Source organism: Squalius cephalus (genome assembly GCF_949319135.1).
Source record: "Squalius cephalus genome assembly, chromosome: 11".
NCBI lineage: Eukaryota > Metazoa > Chordata > Actinopteri > Cypriniformes > Leuciscidae > Squalius > Squalius cephalus.
Window position 1 is genome coordinate 35,021,098 of NC_137132.1, and position 23,620 is coordinate 35,044,717.

Below are 23,620 nucleotides of genomic sequence, written 5' to 3' on the forward strand. Positions count from 1 at the left end.
AATGAACATTCAAATTCATAACAAACAGTGGGTGAAAACAATCATTCACAAATTGTCGCCCTACTGTGAATTTGCTTGATCGTTTACAATAGAGATTGATCGCTAACTGCTAGAAACATACATGTATTCACCAAAGTTAACGCTGATGTTCTAGCTAATTACATCCTTGTGTTGGTTTGGCGAACATGAACGTCAATTTAGAAAGAAAAATGGATTTACCTGTCCAGCAAAAACAGAGCAACTGAATGTCGGATCGGAAGCCCTTCTGCCGGCGGAGTTCTCGCCGCCTTTCGAAGGTTTTTCCGATGTAAATTCGGGACTTCGCGCATTCCTTATCCTTGTCCCTCTTCTTTGCAATTTGTTCATCGCAACGTCGTCTCTTTGGTCGTGTGTCGGCCATAATTCAAACTTCCCTCTTCATGCTTCTCTCTCCTCCACACCCCCTTCATGTGTACGCGCACTAACCCCCCAAACCCCCACCCTCAAATACTTCTTGCCAGTGATTGGCTGGAGCACTGTTTGTTGTGTTTCGTGGTGCGGGTGAGCCCAGTTTGTTTTTGTTGCCGTTTGTGGAGCCTGGGGTGTCTACAGAGACCGCGTTTTTTTACAGTGTGTTCAGGGGACAGGCAGCTAGCAGATAGTGAGGAGATGTTTGCTGTGTGTGACAAAAAATGTTTTGGCCTAAAAAACGCGTGACATCACTTAGAGCACCTTTAATATGAATTAAGCCACAGTTGCAGTGCAACAGAACTCATCTCAGCTCCTACATGTAATCTGGGGTTTGACACGCCGTGTGAAACGGTGCCCTGTTTCGATCTAAACTGCAAGTGTGAAAACACCCTAAGCCTAAGGGTTTGGTTGACGTCTGAGTTTTCACGCTGTCGTCTGTCTCAAACTTGAGTCTGTCTGGTGGTCTGAGGTGCGGTTCATGTGAACCCGGTACGGTTCGCTGCTGAGATGAACCCAATCTTACTAAATCACGGAAGTGAATTGCTATTGATGACGCCTGATTCGATATAACTGTGTGTCAAGCAGAGAGACTGTACATCTCATTTCTGCTGGCCTTCAGGAACATTTACAGTACATTCACGGCAGAAAGTTTCCTTCATGGCGCCTTTCATCCTCCTCATGTGTCGGCGGGCCACGAGAAGCTACATTACTTAGTGTGTCCGTAGGACTGCTCAATGGTGGAAGCTACTGTATCTCCATGTCTTCCAGGTGTGCCTTCCTGAGCTCATTCCCCCAGAAGTTTGGCATCTTGGTCCGCCGTCACGCGTCTCCTGGTGAGCAGCACCAGTCGAGATTAACTGGAGTAGTTGCACACGTACTTCAGACGCAGCCTCAAGAGGCTTTTCACATAGTGTCATCATTAAACGCAGTGTCTCGTTCCCCTCTCAGGGAACAATGGTTACATTCGTAACCTGAGACGTTTTTGCTGCTTTACATTTTTGTGGAAATGCATTTGCATTTATAAAAATTAAAGGATTTATATATCTTTATATATAACTTTTTTAACATTATAAATGTCTTCACTCTCATTTGCATCCTTGATGAATAAAGGTGTTGTTTCTTTTTTTAAATCTTACCACAAATGTTAGAATGGTATTATTGTTTACACATATAATGTTAATTCAGTGCGCAAAGTGAGCAGACGTCAACCAAACCTGCCAACCTGCATTTTTTCCTTATCCTATATATATATATATATATAATTTATTTATTTATTTATTTTTATTTATTTTTACCTTTTTGTATTTATCTCGTTAGTTTGAGTTTTCAGTTTTGGACATTTTATTCAATCAGTGTCATGCATTAAAAATAGACACAAACAATCATATATCATATTTTAATATATAAAAAAACATTTTACATTTTAATTATTCTTATTTACAATTTACAACAGTACACAAAGTAACAGTAAAACATTGTCAATCATAAAAAAACGTATAAAATAGCACGTTTGTAAAATGAATGAGCTGGGACTCAGAATGTTAGAACGGCTTTACATTCACTCAGGGACTAGAGATGTGTTCATCACGATTATGTGGAATACACAGAATGAAACATGACAATCATACTAACAGTATTCAGATATCAGTGGAAAAATTACATCAGAAAGCAATGAAGTGAAAGCCCTATAAAATATTTTGAACAAGTGATTTGCTTAGTTAATTAAGGTCACTGTTTTCTAAAAGAGCAGGTTCTACAATAAAAAGGCATATTTGATGCTATGCATGTACTTGTTGAGATGGTATTGGTGAGTTTATGTAGGGGTGTGTGTGCAATGCAAAAAAACACAGTCATATGCTTCATCCACAATACTAGAATGCTTTTCCTTTTTGTCTTTTCTATTTCATTAAAATCACGAATTCTGTTAATCCCTCTAGTCAGAAAAACCCGGCAGCCATTTTGGATAAACATGTCTAAGCAGTTTCCAAAGCTCACCAGCAGCTCAGATGGCATTGTGTCGTTCGGTTCCTGGTTGTCTTGTAAACGGAATCTTTGAAAGGCAGAAAAAACATGCAGTCAACATACAGAGTAACTGCTTACAAGCAAAGAGCAGAAAAAATGATCTAAATATCAAGTTTTAAGTATCAGCAATGGCCGGAATCACACAGACCAAAACAAAACCAGACACGCAGACATGGAACGCACATTAACTGGCTGTTTTTCGGAGAAACAAGTGTGTGAACTTAGCATGTTTCCTAAATATCTGCAAACATATTATGGTTTTTATATGCTTTAGTACAGTAAACAATTACATAACAAAGCTACTGTATATCTGATGCATTTAATCTTTAAAGGCTCAGTTTGAAGGATCCTTGGAAGGCAGCCTTCGTTTCGCGTCGTTCATTCGGCCTGTTCTGAAGGACGCATCGGATGTATCCTTCGCAGCCTTAAATCGCCCACAATCCTTTGCACATTCAAATTCATGAAAATAAACTGACGGAAAACGAGTCGGTACTGAGTCCGTCTGAGTTCATTATGAAATGCATGACAAAAATAGCATTTAATGCTGAGGAGGACTCTAGTCTACAAGCCTCTGAAGGATTCAGTATGATGAAGAAGGTCGTGTGTGTGTGTGTGCTGACCTGCTCATTCATGATGGCGGAGAGCTCGGTCAGCATGTCTTTATAGTGAGCTTTCATCTCCTCCTGATACTCCAGCTGATCTTCTTTTATGAGACGCTCGTTCACTTTCAGGGCCTGGCCACATGCGTCTGCAAACTGCCTGAGGGACGAGAAACAGCAAATCACAGTCACAGTTCCAAACAAACCAAACCTTTGTGGTCATTTAAACCTATATCCTTATTTCCTAGTGTTATTGCCAGTCACTTAATAAGTGCACAAGCAAGCGCACAGAGAGATTTGCACTCTTCATGAGAGAGCACAGCACATCTGAGGCAGCACATCTAGATTTGTGCCAGAGCGGAGGAAATTCACTGTTTTTATAAATCCTCGATGGGTGGAACAATGAACAAAGAAGTACCTGAAGATCTCTTTCAGGAGTTTGACTTGGTTGTCGGGGTATTTCTTGGCATTCTTCTCCTCAAGGAAGGCTCGGGCATAGGCCATGGGCCCTGCATTTACCTAAAAAAACACACATAAACTTCATGAAATACATTCTTATATTACAGTCTTAGTAAAGATGATGGAGTAGCTAATGCTTAATGTCATTAAAGGGAAGTTCACCCAAAAAATGAAAATGTTGTCATCATTTACTCACCCTCAAGTTGTTCTAAACATGTATGATTTTTTTCTTCTGCTGAACACAAAATAATATATTTTAAAGAACATAAGTAACCAAACAGTTGATGGACCCCATTGACTTCCATAGTAGGAAAAAAAATACTATAGAAGTCAATGGATTTCATTTCATTTCAACTGTTTGGTTACTTTTTGATTTGGTTTGTGTCCAACAGAAGAAAGAAACTCATACAGGTTTAGAACAACATGAGGGTGAGTAAATGATCTCAGGATTTTCATTTTTGGGTGAACTATCCCTTTAACGTAAGAAATCTGAATCGGCGAGTTCAAATGCACAATGTGGAGACAAAGAACCACCTGACATGCATTTCTGATGATGCAATATGACTGAAGAGTAACTCAGGATATATATTTCTCCACACTGACAGCACTGCTGTACGAGTAGCTCACCTTAACACTGACACTGCCCTGTAGTTTGAGCTGCAGGCGGATCATGTCCACCTCCTCCATGTTGCACAGCTGTTTGAGTTCAGACACTTTACGGCTCATCTCGTCGATCGCCACCTCGATAGGGTTCATCTCTGTGCTCTGCTGTTCCACCACCTCGATGCGCTTCTTCAAGAAGGGCAGACTAGAGCTGGCTGCAGGAGACACACACAGTGGAGATGAGATTACTGAATTAATCACTCTCTCTAAAAAATATTCCCATGTCAACCACTACCCGTTGAACGATACAAGGATAGACATTAAACTGCTCTTTTGATTCTGTCAGCTAAATCATATAAAACTGCATTATTCTTAAACTGACCAAAGTATTTAAAGGGAGATGGTTACATTAAAAACATACATTTTAAATCCACTATTGTTTTATAAAGAATTATTCTATAGTCTATACAGCATTTAATGCAATTACACTGAAGTAACTGTAATTAAATTACAGAAAAATTAAAAGTAATTCCTTTACTTAGTAATTCATTGTGTTTGGTTGTCGATATTCTGTCAAAAAATACAAATCACCTATCATACTGTATACAAAAAAGAAGTATTGGGCAGTATTTATATTCTATTAAAGGAGAACTCCGGTCAATTTTAACATTGAGCTAATTTTTTTGTAAATTTGGAGTGCTGTCAGTACAGAGAACAACGACAAAAATCGGTGTTGCCTACACCGTGTTATCCTCTTTTTAAAATTTGCACCCTGTTGACTTCAATGGGGCAAGTTTTAAACCTGCTTTTAGCCTCTTAACATCTTTGATGTGTCATTACAAGTGCACAGGTCATGTGAGTGATTCCTTCAGAGTGAACACGGGTGAATCTGACTGCAGTAGATGTGAAAGATATGAATACATAAATGATGTTATTTCAGCCAGCGCACATACCTGTATTTTCTTCCTGTTTTCGGTCGAAGTCCACAGTAGTCGATTGTCGAGTTCGGGCGCATGATCGTACGTACTAAACCTATGCGTGTGAACTCGACAATCGATTACTTTTGGCTTCGACTGAAAACAGGATGTAAATACAGGTATGTGCGCTGGCTGAATTAACATCACTTTTATTCATATCTTGCACATCTACTGCAGTCAGATTCACCCGTGTTAACTCTAAAGGAATCACTCACATGGCTGGGCACTTGTAATGGCACATCAAGGATGTTAAGAGGCTAAAAGCAGGTTTAAAACTTGCCCCATTGAAGTCAACAGGGTGCAAATTTTAAAAAGAGGATAACACGGTGTAGGCAACACCGATTTTTGTCGTTGTTCTCTGTACTGACAGCACTCCAAATTTACAAAAAAATTAGCTCAATGTTAAAATTGACCAGAGTTCTCCTTTAAATACAGATTGCACACACTGCAAAACAATATTTTCATACTCAGTATTCTTGTTATCCAGTACAAATAAGAAATAAAATGTATTAAATCAAGACACATTTACTGGAGAATCAAAATTACTTAAGATTTTAATTCTTGTTTTCTGGAAGAAATAAAATGAAGTAGGTTAATGCTTAAAATTAGAAAGAAAATATCTGTTATTGGGGTCAGAAAAAAATAAACTTCATTCAAAGGCAAAACAAGTTGATTTTTCTGACCCAATTGGCAGATTTTCTTTTCATGTTTCAAGCATAAACTCACTTAATTTTGATCAGTTTTTTAGAAAACAAGACTTAATTTCTTATGCCATTTTGCTTCTCTAGTAAAAGTGTCTCGATATAAGAATGTTTCAATATTTGTATTGGAAAACAAGACAAAAATACTGAGCAAGAAAATCAGTTTTTGTACTTTTTTACTTTAGTCAATGTATCCGTGTCATTGCTCTTTTGAAGTCAGCTTGAAACGGCATTTGTCGATTTATGGGTTAAAAGTGCGGTAAGAGTTTTTATTGTTTTGGTTTGTTTTTTTCCATGAGAAAATTAGAGAAAAATGCAGGAAATAATCCTCCTAGCGTGTATAATTCAGTGGCCAAGTCAGGCAGAAGCTCCAGAATGGCTAACAATGCTTACAGCAACAGTTTTGGTCAAGGAAAAAAAAAAGGTCTATATATGAAAGGTGTTTCCTTTTGGTTAAATTTTGAGGTTGATTTTAAGTGCCTCACTGGTCAGGATGGTTTTTCTTTTGCACTGTTCTTCCACATCTCCATGTTTTTTTCCAGAAAGAGTGAAGGGCGTCTCAAAGACGAAGCGACTGATGTTGTGATGGTGCTCGAAGTCGGTCTTCTTCTCCAGCTGCTCCTTTTCACTGAAATAAGGCACTACATAGGTCACTTGAATGTAGGCAAATCTGGGGTCCAGGTCTTTAGGATTCACCTGTGAAAAACACACCTGAACTTTAAAAAAATGCTCATCCTAGTTACTATAAAATAGATTTCCTACACTGTAAACCCGAATAAGTTGGCAACACGTAAATAATTTGAGGTAATTAGTTACATCAAATTTTATAAGTTAAGAAATTTAACGTTTAAAGGGACAATATGTATCTTTTTAGGTATTTTATTATCTAAAATCAATATTTTTATTCATAAATATGTCCTCAATGGTGTACAAATACCTCGGCCAATTATCTGACTTATCCTTATAAATGAAGAATTTATTATCTTTATATACATGGGACGGGTAGGTCCACGGAAGCTTCCATGTAGTTCCGCCATCTTGCAAAACTATAATAGCAGAGAGGGACAAAAAGTACTAAGCCAACGCGTTTTCACAACGCGTTTTCATTCAGAGCCAGCCAGTCACGTGACGTGACTGAAACCAGCAGAAACGCAGGTGCAGAGCAGTGAGAGGCGCTTGAAACTGCACCGGCAAGTTTAAAAGTCTGGATTGCATTGTTATTATGGACCATACATATGCCGCGCCACAGGAGAAGAAAACATCGTCGCCAAAAAAGTCAAAAATAGAACGTAAAAGGAAACGTGACCGTAGATTACAGAAAACAAGAGTTAATGTCGGGGTAGCTTTTTCCAGGTGGAAAGAGCTAATGCTGGAGAAAGATTTCAAAAGAGTGGCCTGTTTTCTTCTCGACAGGTAAGTCAGTGTTACAATCTTAATTACAATCTTTTTTCTTTGCTTGGTTGTTATTATATAGATAGACGAACATTTATAGTTAAAAGTTAGACAGGCTATTTGATGAATAGCAGCTATTGAGTAAAGTAGCGAAGGTGCTAAAAACAAGGTTTGTAAGTTTTACTTTTTGTAACCTAGAAATTCTATAGAAATATTTTAATAGAGCATATGATTTTTCTTGCATTGTTTGCACACCTAAGGCTACCAAGTTAATGTTATCTGACATTTTCTGTTATTTATCACTTATACTGTGTCCTCGCATTGAATAATACAGACGCATACAGTAATTCAGTATGTATGTATCTTACGCGTATATAGTGTTATTTGTGAACATGTTGAAGAGGGTCAACAACTGCTGGAGTCAATTTTCTTTTTTTGTTAGATTAATTGGTCAATAAACCTTGATCTGATTTTCCCATCTGATTTGTCCAGTTATGAGAGTACCCTTTGGATTAGGAACACATCAACCCCCCTCAAGGCAAAACATTCTCAAGTGGCAAATGCTCAAAGCTTTTTGGTACATATCGCCTACCGTAGATGCAACGCGCATTTGAAAAAGCAAGGCGCTGGAGAGCAAAATTAGTTTGAATGCAAAATACAAATTCACCACTAGATGGGAGTAATTCCTACATATTGTCCCTTTAAGTTAGCAGAATTTGCAGATTTTTATTTTGTAATACATTAATTGCTCTTAACTTGAAATATTTGAGTAAGCTTATTCACACACAACTTAAAATGATCAAGTAATCTCAACTTAAATATGAACTCAAAAGAAAAAGAAAGCTCTAAATACTCATAAAAGTTAATTTGATTGAACTAATTTGTATAATTTAAGTTGGCCCTACTCAAACCAATTAATTATTTTGAGCATTAGGGTTTACAGAGACGAGATATTATTCACGGAGAGGAAGAAGGTCAGAGAAAGGGAAAAAGTGGTATGGAGGATCCAGCAGGACACACCTTGTTGGAGTCTTGGATCATCTTGACATTATCAGCTCCAAACTTGTCAGAGTAGAGTTTGAGGAGTCTTTGAGAAATCTCTGACAGTCCTGTGAGCTTCGGCTCCTTGTAGATAAACTCCTTGCTCTCCTCCTCCTCAAAGAAGCCCTGTCAAACACAACGTTACACATGACCTAGAGATCGTGGGGCAGGAAGAAATATATAACGGCTCTCACTGAAGCCCGATTAGAGATCGGTGTTAAAGTTAACACGACACGCTGTTAAAACGACAGCAGTGTTTGACAAAGCACAATGAATTCAACTTTTAATGAAGGTTAACAGCACATTTAGATGTCTCTGTCTGAAACACAACTGCATTGACCTGAAAGCACTCACAATGTACACATAAATGCTCAGGATTAGAGGTCAGGATTCATTTCCAGGAGAAGTGTGGTACGTTTAATCAAACCACGTGTGACATATGCCACACACATTATTAGCATGTAGGGAGAACATGAGTGTTAAACTGTAAAAGGCTGAGTGCAGAACAACTTAAATGAACTAAAGATGAGAAAACTTACCACTGCCTGATATATACAACACACAGGAGAGAATAGAGAAGTGTTTAAATACATTGATTTCTGAGATAAGTGCTGGGGGAAATAATTTTGGTTCCTTGAATGGACAGTAAATATTTATTTGCCTTCAAATACTTAGATTAATAAAACTTGACTAATTGAGTGTACTCATACTAGTCATGCTTATTTTAATACCTTTTTCTATGATGTTCCATGTCATTTTGTATTTGCTTATTGAATTACTCCCCATGACCATTATTATGCTAATTTAAAGTCTCCTAATGTTGTTTTGGAGTCTTCTATAACAGGTTTACATGCATCAAAGGTAAAAAAAAAAAAAAAAAACACTTTAATTTTCCATAATATACATTGCACATCACATTCTGAAAAGACTTGAGAAATGAATCAGTCTCTCTAAATCCCTCCTTTCCACAAGCTCCTCTGCTCTGATTGGTCAGATGGCCCAGTCTGTTGTGATTGGTCTACTCTGCTCTGATTGGTCAGATGGCCCAGTCTGTTGTGATTGGCCTTCTCTGCTCTGATTGGTCAGATGGCCCAGTCTGTTGTGATTGGCCTTCTCTGCTCTGATTGGTCAGATGGCCCAGTCTGTTGTGATTGGCCTACTCTGCTCTGATTGGTCAGATGGCCCAGTCTGTTGTGATTGGTCAGATGGCCCAGTCTGTTGTGATTGGCCTACTCTGCTCTGATTGGTCAGATGGCCCAGCCTGTTGTGATTGTCCTACTCTGCATTGATTGGTCAGATGGCCCAGTCTGTTGTGATTGGCCTACTCTGCTCTGATTGGTCAGATGGCCCAGTCTGTTGTGATTGGTCTACTCTGCTCTGATTGGTCAGATGGCCCAGTCTGTTGTGATTGTCCTACTCTGCTCTGATTGGTCAGATGGCCCAGTCTGTTGTGACTGGCCTACTCTGCTCTGATTGGTCAGATGGCCCAGTCTGTTGTGATTGGTCTGCTCTGCTATGACTGGTCAGATGGCCCAGTCTGTTGTGATTGGTCTGCTCTGCTCTGATTGGTCAGATGGCCCAGTCTGTTGTGATTGGTCTGCTCTGCTATGATTGGTCAGATGGCCCAGTCTGTTGTGATTGTCCTACTCTGCATTGGTTGGTCAGATGGCCCAGTCTGTTGTGATTGGCCTACTCTGCTCTGATTGGTCAGATGGCCCAGTCTGTTGTGATTGGTCTACTCTGCTCTGATTGGTCAGATGGCCCAGTCTGTTGTGATTGGCCTACTCTGCTCTGATTGGCCAGATGGGCCAGTCTGTTGTGATTGGCCTACTCTGCTCTGATTGGCCAGATGGCCCAGTCTGTTGTGATTGGTCTACTCTGCTCTGATTGGTCAGATGGCCCAGTCTGTTGTGATTGGCCTACTCTGCTCTGATTGGTCAGATGGCCCAGTCTGTTGTGATTGGTCTACTCTGCTCTGATTGGTCAGATGGCCCAGTCTGTTGTGATTGGCCTACTCTGCTCTGATTGGCCAGATGGGCCAGTCTGTTGTGATTGGCCTACTCTGCTCTGATTGGCCAGATGGGCCAGTCTGTTATGATTGGCCTACTCTGCTCTGATTGGTCAGATGGCCCAGTCTGTTGTGATTGGTCTACCGCTTACAGCGCCTGTCTGAAGTTAAACGCCCATTACCAGAACTGAACTTCAGCTCTGGAGGCTTCCTAAAGCTCAGTGATTGTACACACTGTAAAGACCGTAACGATGACGTCGATTTTACCATATCAATCTGATCGCGAGTCCGATGATGAAACATGGGAAGAACTAGTAATTCAACCCAAACCTTTTTTTCGGCGTCCATGTTAACAGATTAGAGCATTCACACCGCACGCAGAGGCTGAATTAAAGACAGTGCATTGTTCTTGATCAAAATTGACTTGATCAACATGAAAAATAACAAATTTCACCATAAAATCATGTAAGTGTTTTGTGTTTCACAATCACCATATAAAATTCCACGCTGTGAAAAAAAAAAAATACTCGAAAACACCATGTCACTGTACGTCCCAGATCTAACAAAGTTTTGGCAAAGAAGTGCACATGGATCTGTTTGCCTCTTCAAAGGCCACTTTTTAAAAGAATTTTCACTTTTGGTGTGAAAAATTCCCACATTAAAAATTATACTAATACTAATTGGCTTCAGGATCAGAATTGGGAAGCAGTGGGTTGAGGTAACAACTGCACATTTCCACTTTTTTCCCCCAAAAATATGATTTCAAGAGTTTCTGAGTGATTGACTGTCTTACCTGTCCATAGAAAGCCACACGATAGTACCGACCAAACAGACGTTTCTCTGAGTTCACAACCTCTGTCACCTTCAGGTATGAGCGGTGAATGTCATAGTACAGCTCCGATAACCGCTATTGGACACACACAAACACACAGTTGATAAGCATGCTCCCTCATGTTTATTTTCTTCCAAGTCAACCAATAAACAGTCCAAGTACCTTGAAATCGCGTCTCTTCTCAAAGACAGCTATAACGGGTTTGTTGATCTCTGCAATGAGCTCGTATCTCTCAGACTTCCAAAGATAATCCACGCACATCTCTAACTGCTCCACCAGTGTGTCCTACAGAACAGAGAGATTATTCAGTGTGTATGAGCGACATTTGAAACTATGATTCCTCTGAAATGTGCGAAGTGAGAATGCACCTCTGTGTAAGGAGTGTCCTGATTGCCAGCGTCTTCTTTCATTGCTCCCTCTTCTTTAACATTCGGAGAGATATTCATGAAGGCGGCCCAACCCATACTGAATGATGCTGCAGTTTAATACACAAACAGGTTATTAATTCATCCATCTTACATCTACCATCCATCAGTTCATCCATTAACACATTAGTCCTTGTATTCCATCCATTCTCAAATCAGTTCTCCCTCCGTACAATATTCACTCATGCATGGATCCACTCATCCATTCATCTTTCATCCAGTATTTACTCATCATTCTATCCATCTTCACATCCCAGACAGCAACATAGTGTCGGCCCAGATCCGGCCCACATCTGGTACACGTGGAATCCACATCTGGGCCGACACTATATCGCTGTCTGGGATCCAATCATCCATTCATCCATCCGCTTTACTCTCTCTGTTAAATCATACATTAACAATCACACAATAATATCATTTCAGATAATCAGTGCTACTATTAATTGTAAACAAACACTGTCTTTGCATTGTGATAATATCACAGTATGTGGCACATTACAAGGATGTTTGTGTCTTCAAGCAGTCTTTGCTTGAATCATGAAAACATTAGGTGAGCTGGAAACAGAGAGTGCTCGTGGACACTTTCATTCACATTCCCGTGCACTGGTGTTCACATTATTATTTCTACAGGATGACAGGTACCTTGCACAAGCAAACATTCGGGAAGACCTCTTTACAAAAAAATTGAAAACACTAAAACATAAACTTTACAAATATACCTGATTATAATAGCTGATTTACACATTCCCTTTCTGAGAGCAACGAGCCCATTTCAAGAGTTAAACTAAAGGACACACGTGTCTGAACACTATTTGGAGCCGCTGTATTTTATAAGCATGAGATAAATGTGCACTCTGTTTACACACACTAGCTTCCTGTAGTTCCTTTAATAATAATAATAATAAAACAAGCTGACATATGCTGCCTTCACTGGTAGTACTATTACCATTACTAAATACTACTAACATTGATTTTTTTGCCGTGTTAAGAGGCTGACTGAATAGTTTACCTTTCATACTCAGCAAAAATAGTTTTCTTTACAAAGATGTTTGCCTTGCTTTTTGCTTTTACTGTTAAAAAATATAAACATCCTTCGAACAGGATGAATTTAGTTAAGCAGCAACATACATACAATAAAATACAATATTTTCACTGTAAATCTAGCAAATGTAGGTTTATGCCGCAAGGTTTATGTTAGATTTCTCTGAAAATAAGTCTTTGTACAATACTGTGCAAAAGTCTTATAGGCACATTGAATGCTTCATAAGAACATCTGGAAACTTCATATTAGTCTTTTGCACAGTATTGAAGATTTAAGAATATCTCAGAATACCACAGAAAACAAGATACAAATTCTGAAAAAGATTTTTGTAGTGTACACAAACTAACTGAGCAGCAAGGAAGCAAAGCTTAGGTTTTGGACAGGTATAAATATCTTAGTTATTCCTATCCAAAACCTAAGCTTTGCATCCTCGCTGCTCAGTTAGATATTTTACCTAAACATTTTAAGGAATTTGTTATACCATTTGGTTCGCTTACTGGGGCATTGTTTTCTGTAAAGCTGTCATGAAACAGTATGTACTGTGAAAAGTGCTACACAAACAAAACTGATCAGGGTAAACTAAGCTGAAGAAGCACAGAGGTAGCTCTATGATAAGTAAATGTTTTAGTTTAAATCGTAAGAAACATTGGGACCACTGAAGGGGTCAAGAATACTGCAGGTCGGGGCAGGCGGAGGTGAACTCACATTCTCCATCTTGGGGAGTTAGTAAGGGGCTACAGTTAATTACACAGGCTCCCTCTTTGCTCACACTTGGGATCCGACCCTTCTCAGACTTCCAGTAACCTGTGATTGCAGAGTGGCATCAGGTTTAACACAGGTTTACTTGCAACCTAGGGCTGGGCAGTATGACAGTACACCGTATGCAAGGGTAGAAGAGTCCGTTCCAAGACATTTAGCTATATTGTTAAGAATGACGAAATGATAAGAAGTAGCACTTGAATTATAAAAAAAAAAAAAAAAAAAAAGCCATTCACTAAATTTCCAGCAAAAATAACTATATATAGATGCTGTTACCATTATATTCAATTAGTCATATTTGAATAGGATTTTAGTCATACTGCCCACCCCTATCTCAAACTCAGAACGAAGGCGAGTGCTCCAGCATGCATCTAGTGTAAACTCACACTCATGCCAGCATGCACATGCAAGAGCCAGAGCAAAGAGAACGCATCTAATGACAAGGCCACAGAAACTCACAGTATAAGGAATAAAGCAGAAAGCAGCTAGCAGCATTTTTCATTCATTATGAAGTACAGCACTGAAAAAAACAACAACATCTGAGCAGCAATGATCAAGGAGCATGTCAAAAGAAAGCTTAATAGGGAGGTTATTTATGCTGTGTTACAAAAAAAAAAAAAAGAGAGAGAGAAACTATCACATTGACATAAGCATGCATCTCTTAAATACTGAGGTGCTCACCTCTCCTCCTCAGAGACTCTGCTATAAGTGCTGAGATGTGGATGTAGCACATGGCCGCCTGAAGTGGACAAGGAAAACAGTTTTTACAATTTCACATAAACGTCCTAATACTAAAGTTCATATAAACTTCTTTATCCTCTGATTTTGACCTCAGACAGGTCTCCGTTTCTAACATGGATCTTGGCCATGCTCTCCAGCCAGGTGCGCCTGAGCTCAGGTGTGCTGGCGTAGGAGTTGGCCAGACTGTACTGCAGGTCCACCAACATCTCCGGGTCCTTTTCATGCTCTTTCATTTGCGAGGTTGCCATTAGGACCGTGCGTATCCTCTTGGTCAGGTCCTTCACCTCAGCCGGGAATGTTGTGTTCTGGAAGAAGGCAAAATAACTATTGTTTAATGTTATAATACTAGGTCATGGATTTGAGCTGTTCTTGTCTTCTATGACTGAAAATCTCCTATGTCGTTGCTCTAAATCCTGTTTGAATACATTTACTCATCCTTCCCTCAGGTCATTAAAAATGTTTAAAAATTGAGTGTTCATCAGAGGGGTCCAAGACCCTAGGACTTTTGTTGCACTTGAACCATGAATACACTCAACACATTTTTTTTTAATGGATTCGAGGAGTTTTGTGTTTGAAATTTAAAAAAGTAACAAATCCTTCCCTTGTGGGTCAATTTGACCCCCTTAGACGTTAAACCTAAAACGTTACCAAAATATTATTGTATAATGTACATGTGTATCTGAATGCATCCTGAAGAAACTGACTTTAGCACCCAGCAGAACAGCTCATTTGCTCCATATAGAGCTATAAGGCCATCTAGTGGCAAGAGTCATGAAATATCATGTTATATATTTTTTTCCCACAAGAGGTCGTCAAAGACACCCAATGTAAGATATTTTGAGCTGAATTAAAAGTTCTGCATGAAATTGTGACTTATGTTGAATTTAAGTTGAAAAAATGTGAGGAATGTGCTTAAATGACTATTTATTTGTTATTTATTGATCAAATCTAGTAATTTAAAGGTAAATAAAAAATAAAATAAAAATAAATCTCAAAGAAATTGCATTAAAAATAGAAAAAAATATTATCAAAATGAAAAAAAATAAAAATAAATAATTTTAGGGCTTTGGGTCATTTTGACCCGCGAGGGAAAGATGCGTTACAAAGTGCGAGTGAAGGATGAAGGTTAAATATGGCTCCTCAAGGTAATTTATTTCAGTGACATCAAACTTCATTGGGGTGACATGTCTTGAGGTGCCATATTTGAACAAATGCAGAAGACTAAAAGGGAACATTAATATACAGGAATTTATTACATTCAGTGTTGGGGAAGCTACTCTGAAACTGTAGTTTGACAAGCTACTCATAAGTTAAAGTAGTTAAGATACAGTCAAGCCACCCTTCCAAAAAAGTAGTTAGCGACACTACAAGTTACTATCAAAATGTAACTAGCTACATTGAAACTACTTAGATATATTTTACAAGGATATTGTATATTACAAATAACTGAATCATTGTTAATAAATATTTGGGGTTAAAAACAATATAATACAATACAACTGTGATTTCAAAGATTAGCCTATTGTTTTATTGTGTAAACTATCCAAAGATAGCCGACACACAATACTCTGTAACACTTTATTTTGATGGTCCCTTTTGACGTTCTGTTGACTATAAGTAACTCTGCAACTACATGTCAACTAGCTCTCATTAGAGTATTAGTAGACTGTCTGCTTAATATCTGCTATCACTTTATTGTGATGCTCCCAATATAAAATTGTGGGCAGACAGATTTATCTATGTAATTAATGAGAAACACAGATTCATCATCGTAATTAAAACAGAAATAGACATTTAATATAGAGTGCCATAAAACATCAATTTAAAATGGCTATTACTCATCCTTTAAGTAATCATCAGACGATCTCTTCTCAGTGAACCGTAAAGCCACAAGAGAAGTGATATAACAGTAGATGGCAGTAAAGCACAATTCTAGCTTGTGATCTAGTTTGAAGAAGAAACTGCTGCTTCAATACATTGCAGGTTCGTCAAAACCCAAAATGGTGTGTAGCTTTTGGTTGCGCTTACAACGCTACTAACTGTAAAAAGTAGTCAGCTAGAGTGTTTTAAAAGCAACTGAGCTCCTGTCAAGCTACTGAAAAATGTCCCCAACACTGAGTACATTAACACTGTGGACTACTTTTATGCTGCTATTTTATTGTAATTTTTAGATGACAGCACAAGATTACATTCTATGGAAAAGAACGATACCTAACATGAACATTCGGGTCTTTGAAAAGTAATATTTATCTTCGTAAAATTGCTTAAGTATAATTGTGTAAAACCGCAGCTCTACACAGAACACAGTGGCTTCCCCGAATATGTCCTTTGGTAATGGCCACCATTAAAATGTTATCAGGAGTGAGCAATTGAGGACTATTACAAACTTTATTGTCACAAAGTCTTCTTTATAAATCTGTTGTGTGCCTGCCACTTCATACTAAACTTGCAAGTTTTCAGTGCATTTTAACCATATTTTCTGCTGAATTCATTTGTAGCTCACAACAAAACTATGCTTGGAGAAAAAAAAAAAACTTGGAGCATGTCTTCTGCCTCATGCTGATTATGTGTACAGTGTCCAATCTGTTACCAGTTAACATTGGCCGCTAACAAGGCCTATCCCAGCTTAATATGCAGAGACAAACAAACTCATAGTTTGATTTTGTGGTTTGAACAGTTCTGTTTGGCGGCGCAGACATTACACACTGCAGCTTTAAAGTGTTATTTTTGCAAAACTCTCACTTTAAGTGGCGTGTCTCCATTGGCGAAGTTGTTGATGATGGCCAGAGACTGCTGGAAGCGTGAACCACCGATTCCTACATCAGCGATCAGCTGACTCACAGCTTTAATCACCTGGAGGAGAAGAAACCACACAATACACATCGGTCTCTCACATTCCCCAAATCCCCAAACCAGCCAGAGAGCCACCTCAGATGTTCAGCTGTCAGTTGTCTGAACACATATATCTACACTAAATGCACTCACATACCAAAATAACAGAAGATGGTTACACTTTATTTCAATAGTCCACTTTACACATTCTACTAAATTTAAGTAACTTTGCAAGTACATGTCAACTAACCGTCATTAGAGTATTATCTGATTAATATCTGCTAACTCTTTATTGTGATGCTCCCCAACAGATATTCTACTGACTATAAGTAACTTGGCAACTACAAGTTAACTTATTCTCCTAACCCGAACCCTAACCATAACCACAACCATCAGTCTACTACAGTCTACTAATACTCTAATGAGAGTTAGTTGCAAAGTTACTTATAGTTAGTAGAATGTCTAAAGTGGACTATCGAAATAAAGTGTAAGCGAAGATTACCTGCAGGTGTGAGCGGACGATGCACTTGCCCTTGGTGAAGTCGAAGTTCCTCCTCATGAGGAAGTAGAGCAGCGCAGCAGCTTCGGTCTGTGTGGAGCTGGAGCGATGACTGCAACACTTCAGGATCTCGTAACACAGGCTGCCACACATATCCGCTTTGCCCTGGAAGAACGTGGACGGGAACTGAAGAGGAAGAGCACGTGAAGAAGAGGCCGAGATCAGCACAGAGATCCACAGGGTGTTCTCTCAGCTAGTTCAGGTGCGTTTGATTAGGAATGTTAATAAAGTACATTTAGGTATGAAGATACATTTCCAGTAGCAGGATTGAGCACCACGGGTTCAAACCTACAATGTTTGTCTGCTAAATGTGATCAGTTTTACTTTCTGTACACAGTGCGCAGGGTCCAATGCCGTTTAGTTGAATAAGGTTAACAGTCTTAATTTTGTCCAAAACAATTAAGTTAATTAAGTTCAATTATCCTAAAATTCATATTTTTACATTCAACCAAAACAAATAATAAACTGGATTATTTGTTTTGGTTGAATGTAAAAATATTAATTTTAGGATAATTGAACTTAATTAACTTAATTGTTTTGGACAAAATTAAGACCTTATTCCTTGTTGACCTTGTTAACCTTATTCAACTAAACGGCATTGGATTAACCTTATGTAATTAACTTAAGTTAAATGAAATAAATAATGTTACATAAATCCAACGTAACCTAGTTACGTGGGACCTGTTAACATAAAAAAAGTTAATTAAAGCCAACATAGCATTTTTTAGTTTGAGCATACAACATTTCTACAGACTCTGCAATGGTTGTCCTATAACGTCACACTCTGTGGTGCCTTTAAAAAAAAAATCTAAATATAATACAAAAAAAATGTAAATCCACTTTACTGCAACACTACAATACGGCATGCTGTATTCATTTTCTACTGGTCACAAGTCTTCTTGTGATATGAATTTGCAGGTTGGAATTCACTAAAACTTGAACTTTGGATTGAAGTGAAATACACATGAGCTTGTATACGTGTAAATAGAATAATTCCTTTTGATGTGATAACTTACATTTACATTTAGAAGCTTCCATCAATTGTCCTAAATTGCTACACTATGGGACACAATTGCTTAACTTTAAGTGCTCTGCCCTTCAGAGTGAGTAGGGCACAGAAATGCTCTACTTTATAATTGTAATGCACCCAATAATTCCTTGCATCTGCCAAAAAAATTAAATAAAATTGAATTGCAAGTTGCTTAAATTTGAAGATATATGTAGAGAAAGGGTTCAACCTTCTGAATGAAGAGGCGCAGGGCAGTGAAAACGTGTCTGAGGGTGGTGGTGGACTGGTTGATCTGGAAGAACAGCAGGTACGTGTCAAACACTTTCTTCATCAACGAGTTTTGCCCTTCATCGTGCTGGAGCTGTTTCTGTAGAAGAAGAGAAGGAGCAGGAGTTAGTCATCTTAGAGGAAACACACACAATGTCTTTACAACCAGATAAACAGTCACAGAATGGCTGCATCACATATTGATTGTTTCCTAAATAGTATTTACATTGATTATACTGGCAAACACGACTGTGAATTCTGCAGTGATTTTAATGGATTTGATTTTTGGCCTAAACACTTAATAGAATAGTTTCGCAATCCATCACATTGCAAATAGGACAGTGTTAAGACATTTAGTAGCATCTTTAATTTATATCAAAATTGACATTGAACATAAGTTAATGTTGGCATATGCAGCTTTGACATAATCTTGAGTCATTATTTCATAAAAACGGTAAGCTGTTAAGTCATTTTGCTTGGAAATGTTATTGTTGGGAAAGTGTTTGAAGTACTTTTGTCCACCCGATCAAAGTCAGTGCAGGTAAGCAGTTTGTTGTCAAGTGAGAAGAAAAAGATATAATGGAGGAAACATCTTTAGACAGTCATCATTTTTTAAATCCTTCTTTTAATATCCGACTAAAGAAGGGCACATTTTGTGACTGAAACAGAAACTGAAAAAACTATTTGATATTCCAAAAAAAAAAAAAAAAAATTGAAAAATATGTTGGAAATTAAGTAGTATTTATTATTTAAATGTTACATTACCTGGCAATTGTATAGTCTTAAAATAAAATTGTAGAAAATGTACATTTTATTTATTAAACTGCCTTGTATTTTAAAATATTTCACAAAGATGTTCTCCTCTTTATTCATTCTTAGACATCTTCACTTGACATTGATCCATATGGAAATAATTAAATATTTTAATATAATTTCTTCCTGTGTTCCTCTTTGTGCACACATATTCGCATAGTATTTTTTGACTATTTTTTTTTTTTTTTTTTTGATATTAGGAGTTTTTAAGTAAATCATCAAGCACAAATCCCAATGCACATACTTACTGCAAAACATGCTTTTCTTACTTAGTATTTTTGTCTTGTTTCCAGTCCAAATATCGAAAAATTCTTAAATCAAGAAGGAGAGAAGTAAAATGACGTAAGATTTTTTATTTTATTTTTTTCTGAAAGAAAAATCAAAGCTAAGCGAGGTTTGGCTTGTTTTCCATTTGAATAAGATTATTTTTCTTACACCATTGGCAGATAATCTTGCTTGTTTTAAGCAAAAAAAAAAACTCAATTAATTGTTGAATATTGTTGAAAATAAAGTTGTTGTTTTTTTCTTTAGAAAACAAGATATAATATCATGTCATTTTACTTATCTAATAAATGCTTCTTGATTTAAGAATTTTTAGACAATTGGACTGGAAACAAGACAAAAATACTAAGTAAGATTTTTTTTTTTTTTTATGTTCAGACAGAGTGTATTTTGGGATGTCATTAAAGGTTATGTCTATACCTTGTGATGGTGAACAAACAGGTCCAGAACGTCCAGCACGGTCAGGGCTACTTCAGTAGAAAGGTTAGCCTCGATGTCTGTAGGGTTGACGGTTTCTCCGTCAGGAGCATTTCCATCTAAACACACATTACAGTTGTTTAAATTTCTCATGAAATCTGAAAACCTCACTTTAAAAACATGTCCAGATCATATGCATTGCCATCTACTCTGAGCCACAGTATTATGTTAAATAAATATTCATGGTCAATTCCATGATTCAAAGTTGACCATATTTATCTGAAACACACAGCAGAATGGCTGTTCAGTGGTTCAGGTGTATTGAGTGTTTTGTACCTGTCTCCATCATATGCAGCAGTTTGGGGTTTGCGAGGGCATTCTTCCCCCTGATAATGGGCATGGTCTGGGAGCGCGCGTGTCTGTGCCCATCCGGAGCGGACACAATCCTGGGAACAACAGCATTCAGGGTTAAACAGAGGAGTGACAGTAACAGCAATAACAGAATCTAGACTTGTCATGACAATAGCGGAGAAAAAATAATCATTTCTCCCTCTATTTCTACACTTTCTTGGCTGTTTCTTTCAGTGTTTACAGACGTTCAAGAGTATCTTGAAAATTTGGCTCTCAGTAAACTGTGAATACCTGTGCAGTTTTAAAACATTTTATCTAAAAATTAAACACAACAACACAGAAATATGGAGTATATCAGGAGTTGAATGAGAGGGGCTCGCTGGATACAGACACACATGATTCCCACACTGAAGACATCTGTGAAAAGACATGATGAACTATGATATTTACACAGGACGGAACCACTTTATATGAAGTGTCTTTAAGTACTATTTAGTAACATTTAAAGGAATCATAATTCACTTATTTTCTATATATAAAGCTGGATATATATAACATCCAACTTTATTCGCAAACATAAAGTACACTCACAAAAAAACAATATATAATACATAGCAAATCCCCACTGCCTGATTTTTTTTTTTTTTTTGTCAGAAAATGCAACTATTTTATTGCCCAGCTCTTTATATAAAGTTGGATATATGTGTGTCTCAACTGCTTAATCAACCAGTTGAGACACACATATATCCAACTTTATTGGATATATTCACATATATCCAACTTAATATCTTTATTGGATATAGTCATATATCCAACTTAATATCTTTATGCCTTATATTCACATTTAGCAGAGATAATATAGTTTACATTTTGTGAAGATAAGCAATCGCTGCAAAAGCTGCTTTGAAACAATGTGTATTGTGAAAAGAGTTATGTAAATAAATTTGATTTGACTTGACTTATTGCGTGCATACTGTACATGTTTACTTATGATTGCAATTGATAATGTAATTATTACACTATAATTACACTCTTGACCTCTACCCCATAACCAACCCTTAAACCTAACCATATCATTTACATTTGTTTGGCGTGTTACATAGTTAAAGACACCTAATATAAAGTGGGACCCACACGGACAAATGCTTTGTGAATGTGTGGCTACTGTATGTGTGAGGATTAAAATCTTTTAGCTAAGAAATGCAATTATTAGTTCTATGCATTGCACACATCATGTTAAGTGATTTTGGGGAGCTCAGTGTAGACCGGTTAGGTGTTTACCATTGGGGTAGGAGCCCTGAAGACTGGTAGGACACGTTAGACCCCTTCAGGGTGCCATTGTTCTGTGTGGCCTGAGCCAGCTTAACCGCGGCCGCTAGCTTCCTGCGCACACAACCAGCCAATCAGAGCAGGGTTAATGCCAACCTTCATCCCAAAACCATCCTGCTCACGCCATTATAGACAGAAAATCAAAGCCAAGCTTCTAGGGGAGTGTTTAAGAGCAGGAAAAGTCAAGTTTGTATTGTGATATTAGATATGCTGGTTTTTGATAGCAGTCTAGAGATTGCTGAATGACTATCTGTGTCTTACAATGAGAATGTGAATTGATGTGTGGAAGCCAGACAGAGGAAAACATGGGAACAGAGAGTGTGATGAGGGAGACGTGTAAGATTAAACATGATATAACAATGGAAATAGCAAGTAGGCAAACTCAAACTCAACACAAACACAGATAAAATAGTGGGAATCAATTCCGTTCATGAGAACAAGGTCAGACACTATAGGCTTCTACTCACTCATATACTACAGCAGTCATTATATAGTAATAAGCAATATTTCCTATGGTTTACTGAGTGGACATTTCAGACACCTGAGCTAAAATATTCCTCATATCAGAGCTGTCCAGCATTCACACAAAAAGTGGTTACATCATGCAGTTGTAACTTTATGGTGCTCTTATTGTTTGATTTGGCCTTTTATGTAAGTGATTTAGTGATTTTAAAAATCATGGTCACACTTTAGTTTAGGGTTCAATTCTCACTATTAACTAAGTATTAACTATGACTTTTACCTCAATAAACTCAGAATTACTGCTTATTCAAAATTAGTAAGGTTGTTAAGTTCAGGTGTTGGATAGGAATATAGTCATGCAGAATAAGGCATTAATATGAGCTTTATAAGTACTAATAAACAGCCAATATAACATGCATGCTAATAAACAACTAGTCAATAGTGAGAATTGGATCCTAAACTAAAGTGTTACCAAAATAATATCATAACCAAAATCAAAGTCATAAAGTCACACAGCCTATTTTATGAAGGTAGAGCTATAAACAGTTTGTGCAAACGCTGTACAAAACAAGCAGCTGATCAAGAGAGCGGTGCTGAACTTCAAGCAAGTACTGTCACACTTTTTATTCACTTATACAAAATAAACAGAGCAGTGAGTCGCCAGGACCAGGATTGAAAACCACTGAAGAAGAGGAACAATTTTTATCTAAACCTGAAAAAAAAAAACTTTCATGATTTTGAAAAGTTTAAAACAAATTATGAGACAAAATTAATCAGAAATATTAAGACTCTGCATTCTAATTGCAATGATCATTTTTTGACTGATCATGTTATGCTAGGATCAGGTTACAAAAGTGACATTTGTTCATTTTTCCAATTAAACTTCAATGAAGTTTTAAAAACAGTCATGCATAAAACATGAAGTTAAAATATTAAACTTATAGTAGCAAACAACTTGGAAGCATAAAAGAGAGTGACTTCTTCAAAAATGTGTTTTGTTACTGAATATTATATCAAAGAACAAAGGATGAGAAGAAAAACAGTCATCGCAGTCCTCTCGTATGTGCACATATATACGCAATCATTGACAGAAAGAAGAGAAAAGAAAAGATGACTCCTACATTCATGTAGATTTACTGCAGCACACGTAAAACACTTCTGATCGAGGAGAGATCTTACCTGGCGATGTGGCGCTTTCCAAGGAACCGGAAGTGTTGGAGACATAGTCTGTTTAAAAGAGAAATACGT

The 23,620-nt window shown here is 37.6% G+C and overlaps 1 protein-coding gene across 6 annotated transcripts in view; it reads right to left on the reverse strand.

Annotated features, from left to right (window-relative positions):
* Positions 1 to 1,757: 1,757 nt before the first annotated feature.
* The window catches only part of dock10 (dedicator of cytokinesis 10), a 133,438-nt gene continuing 111,575 nt past the window's right edge, over positions 1,758 to 23,620 (reverse strand). For 4 of the 6 annotated variants that reach the window (XM_079885596.1, XM_079885595.1, XM_079885594.1 and 1 more), the window contains 19 exons: positions 23,552 to 23,599; positions 21,863 to 21,964; positions 20,567 to 20,676; positions 20,234 to 20,349; positions 18,681 to 18,818; positions 17,386 to 17,568; positions 16,794 to 16,904; positions 14,141 to 14,356; positions 13,992 to 14,049; positions 13,257 to 13,355; positions 11,453 to 11,559; positions 11,247 to 11,369; positions 11,046 to 11,159; positions 8,224 to 8,370; positions 6,297 to 6,507; positions 4,158 to 4,348; positions 3,490 to 3,590; positions 3,093 to 3,231; positions 1,758 to 2,500 (listed from right to left, as the gene is read on the reverse strand). In XM_079885596.1, coding sequence (XP_079741722.1) covers positions 2,453 to 2,500; positions 3,093 to 3,231; positions 3,490 to 3,590; positions 4,158 to 4,348; positions 6,297 to 6,507; positions 8,224 to 8,370; positions 11,046 to 11,159; positions 11,247 to 11,369; positions 11,453 to 11,559; positions 13,257 to 13,355; positions 13,992 to 14,049; positions 14,141 to 14,356; positions 16,794 to 16,904; positions 17,386 to 17,568; positions 18,681 to 18,818; positions 20,234 to 20,349; positions 20,567 to 20,676; positions 21,863 to 21,964; positions 23,552 to 23,599 — 2,362 coding nt within the window. In that variant the 3' untranslated portion in view covers positions 1,758 to 2,452. The remainder of the gene's footprint in view (positions 2,501 to 3,092; positions 3,232 to 3,489; positions 3,591 to 4,157; positions 4,349 to 6,296; positions 6,508 to 8,223; positions 8,371 to 11,045; positions 11,160 to 11,246; positions 11,370 to 11,452; positions 11,560 to 13,256; positions 13,356 to 13,991; positions 14,050 to 14,140; positions 14,357 to 16,793; positions 16,905 to 17,385; positions 17,569 to 18,680; positions 18,819 to 20,233; positions 20,350 to 20,566; positions 20,677 to 21,862; positions 21,965 to 23,551; positions 23,600 to 23,620) is intronic. The other 2 variants (XM_079885599.1, XM_079885598.1) reach the window with 2 other exon arrangements.